Genomic DNA, 2,565 nt, shown 5'->3' with positions numbered 1-2,565 from the left:
GACGGGGTTTCACCGTGTTAGCCAGGATGGTCTCGATCTCCTGACCTCGTGATCTGCCCTTCTCGGCCTCCCAAAGTGCTGGGATTACAGGTTTGAGCCACCACGCCTGGCCTGAATCCCCAATTTCATCTGCTAATGGAACTTGGGGGTGGGGCCTTTGGGAGGTCATGAGGGTGGCCCCCATGATGGCTTTAGTGGCATTATGGGAAGGGAGACTTCAGCGGGCATTCTTGTTCCATCTCTCATGGGCTGCCTCTGCCATGCCACGCTGCAGCAGGAGGGCACTCACTCACAGCTGGAGCTGTGATCTTGGACTTTCCGGCCTCCAGAACCTCTCATCTTTATAGATTACCCCTTCAGTGACAGCAACAGGAAACGGACTGAGACACGGTTATGAAGCATGTGGGGTAACCACAGTGTTCAGGGTTCGAAGTGTGTGCTGGCCGTTCCAAGCACCCCGGGCCGTGCCGAGCACCCTGGAAGCTGGCCACCAGTTATGTCCTGGGCACCAGTGTAGGCACCAGGCAACGCTCCAGGGTGTGTGTGCTGACAAAGTTCAGCTGATCCTGGTCATATCACTAGAGGTTAAACATCCCCACAGGGGAGGTAACACTGTTCCTCCTTGGGGCTCTGTGGATCATAGCTGGGGCCAGCATCCACTCCTGGGTCCCCTGCTTTGAGAGACTCTCTGACCAAGGCAGGGAAAGTTTGGGAAATGTGGCTTTTGAGAGGTATCTGAGGGCACTGTATAACAGTCACTAAACAGAATTGCTGTGAGTGTTTGTAATGACAGTCACCTTTCACCCCGGGGTTCAGGCACTCACTTGCCTCATCAGTCTCTACCTCCCCGTGAGGTGGGGCACTGTTATCATCGCATTTTAGAAACGAGGAAACCGCGGAGCTGGGTGGCGTCCCGGCCCCTCTGGGAAGGCACTGCTGGGACTGACAAGCGGGAAGGTGTGGGCTGCACAGCCCCTGCCTCTGAAGCTCCACAGGGAGGACACCGGGGGTGACAGGCAGAATGAGCCTCGGCTCCCGGTGGGTACATGCGAGGTGCTGGCTGGGGAATGGAGCTCCCAGGTCCGCAGCCCCTGGGCTGTGTCTGATCCCCTCCCAGGTCACATCATCAACCCTTAGGAGACTGAAAATAGGACCTATCTGAGAAATTGGCTGGGAGAGCCCACAGAGGCTGTCTGGTCACTGCCTCTTTATACAGACGAGGACGCTGAGGCCCAGGGCTGCAGAGCAAGGCGTGGGGGGTGGCAACAGGCGGGCAGGCTTACCCAGGTTGTCTGTCACCTGGTATGCATCCCTCAGGTCCTTCATACGGAAGCCGATGACGTCCACAAAGTCCTCCACCAGCCGGAACAGCTCCTTGGCGTTGGGGCCCGCCTGGGGGGCAGGGGGGTGAGCAGCCCAGGGAGAAGGCCCCGCCATACCTCAGCCCCTGCCTCCTTCCCTTCCCTGTCCCTCCTTTTCTTATTGGCCATTTCCTAACATTTCGAGGAAGTGGGGCTGGTGACCTCTGAGTACTCCACTTTGGGGATGAGAACGCAGATGCCCAGAAGGGCTGCTGTGCCCCACCCATGGGAAGCCCAGGCTAGGGGAGAGTCTCTGGACACCCACAGCCCCCATGCCAGGTGGAGTGGCGGCTGCTGGAGGTCAGCTTGGGGGAGTGAGCACTGCCACTGCCCCCACGTGAGGAGGGCCCTATGTCCCAGCCGCCTCGGCGTTCCCATGTGCTCAGTGTTCTCCCGAACCTCCTCACTGAGCCCCATCAAATAAATGACTGTCCTCAGACAAACGAGGAGACAGGCTGGGAACGCTGAGCTTCCTCAGTGCCACCAACACCAACAAGAGGCCATCCTGGGATCCCAACCCCGAGCACCCAGCGGGACCCCACCCCAGGCCAGCTGGAGACCAGGGAGGCACCAGCTGTGCTTGCACCCCTCCTGAGGCTGCTGACTGTGGGGGCCCCAGGCCCTACCAGTTGGGCCTCCTCCCACTTGTCCCGATTCTCCTCTGCCAGCAGGTTGCTAAGGATCTGGACAAAGTTCTGGAAAGAAGAGGAAGAAGAGCCAGTGACAGAGAACAGGGCACAAAATCACCGTTCACTGTGACCAGGGTCAGGACTCAGTGTGTGACCAGGGTCAGGGTTCAATATGGGACCAGGATCAGGGCTCAGCGTGTGACCAGGGTTGGAGCTCACTGTGACCAGGGCCAGGGTTCAATGTATAACCAGGATTGAGGCTCAGTGTGTGACCAGGGTCAGGGCTCAGCATGTGATCAGGGTCAGGGCTCAGCATGTGACCAGGGTCAGGGTTCAGCATGTGACCAGTGTCCGGGCTCAGTGTGTGACCAGGATCAGGGCTCAGTGTGACCAGGATCAGGACTCAGTGTATGACCAGGATCAGGGCTCAGTTTGTGACAAGGTTCAGAACTCAGAGTGTGACCAGAGTCAGGACATGGTGTGTGACCAGGGTCAGGGCTCAGCCTATGATCAGGGCTCAGTGTGTGACCAGGGTCAGGGTTCAGTGTGTGACCAGGGTCAGGGCTCAGCATGTG

General features: G+C 58.6%; 1 protein-coding gene across 1 annotated transcript in view; it reads right to left on the bottom strand.

The window, feature by feature from the left end:
* Positions 1 to 2,565, bottom strand: part of LOC105554472 (brain-specific angiogenesis inhibitor 1) — a 25,692-nt gene that overhangs the window by 5,181 nt on the left and 17,946 nt on the right. Inside the window, exons 10-11 of the mRNA XM_012000968.1 lie at positions 1,988 to 2,056; positions 1,284 to 1,392 (exon numbers count right to left, since the gene is read on the bottom strand). Of these exons, the coding sequence (XP_011856358.1) occupies positions 1,284 to 1,392; positions 1,988 to 2,056 (178 nt within the window). The remainder of the gene's footprint in view (positions 1 to 1,283; positions 1,393 to 1,987; positions 2,057 to 2,565) is intronic.

Source organism: Mandrillus leucophaeus, unplaced genomic scaffold (assembly GCF_000951045.1).
Source record: "Mandrillus leucophaeus isolate KB7577 unplaced genomic scaffold, Mleu.le_1.0 Scaffold644, whole genome shotgun sequence".
In the NCBI taxonomy this organism is placed as follows: domain Eukaryota; kingdom Metazoa; phylum Chordata; class Mammalia; order Primates; family Cercopithecidae; genus Mandrillus; species Mandrillus leucophaeus.
The sequence above is the reverse complement of the archived record's forward strand: the minus strand, read 5'-3'. Positions and strand labels throughout refer to the sequence as shown.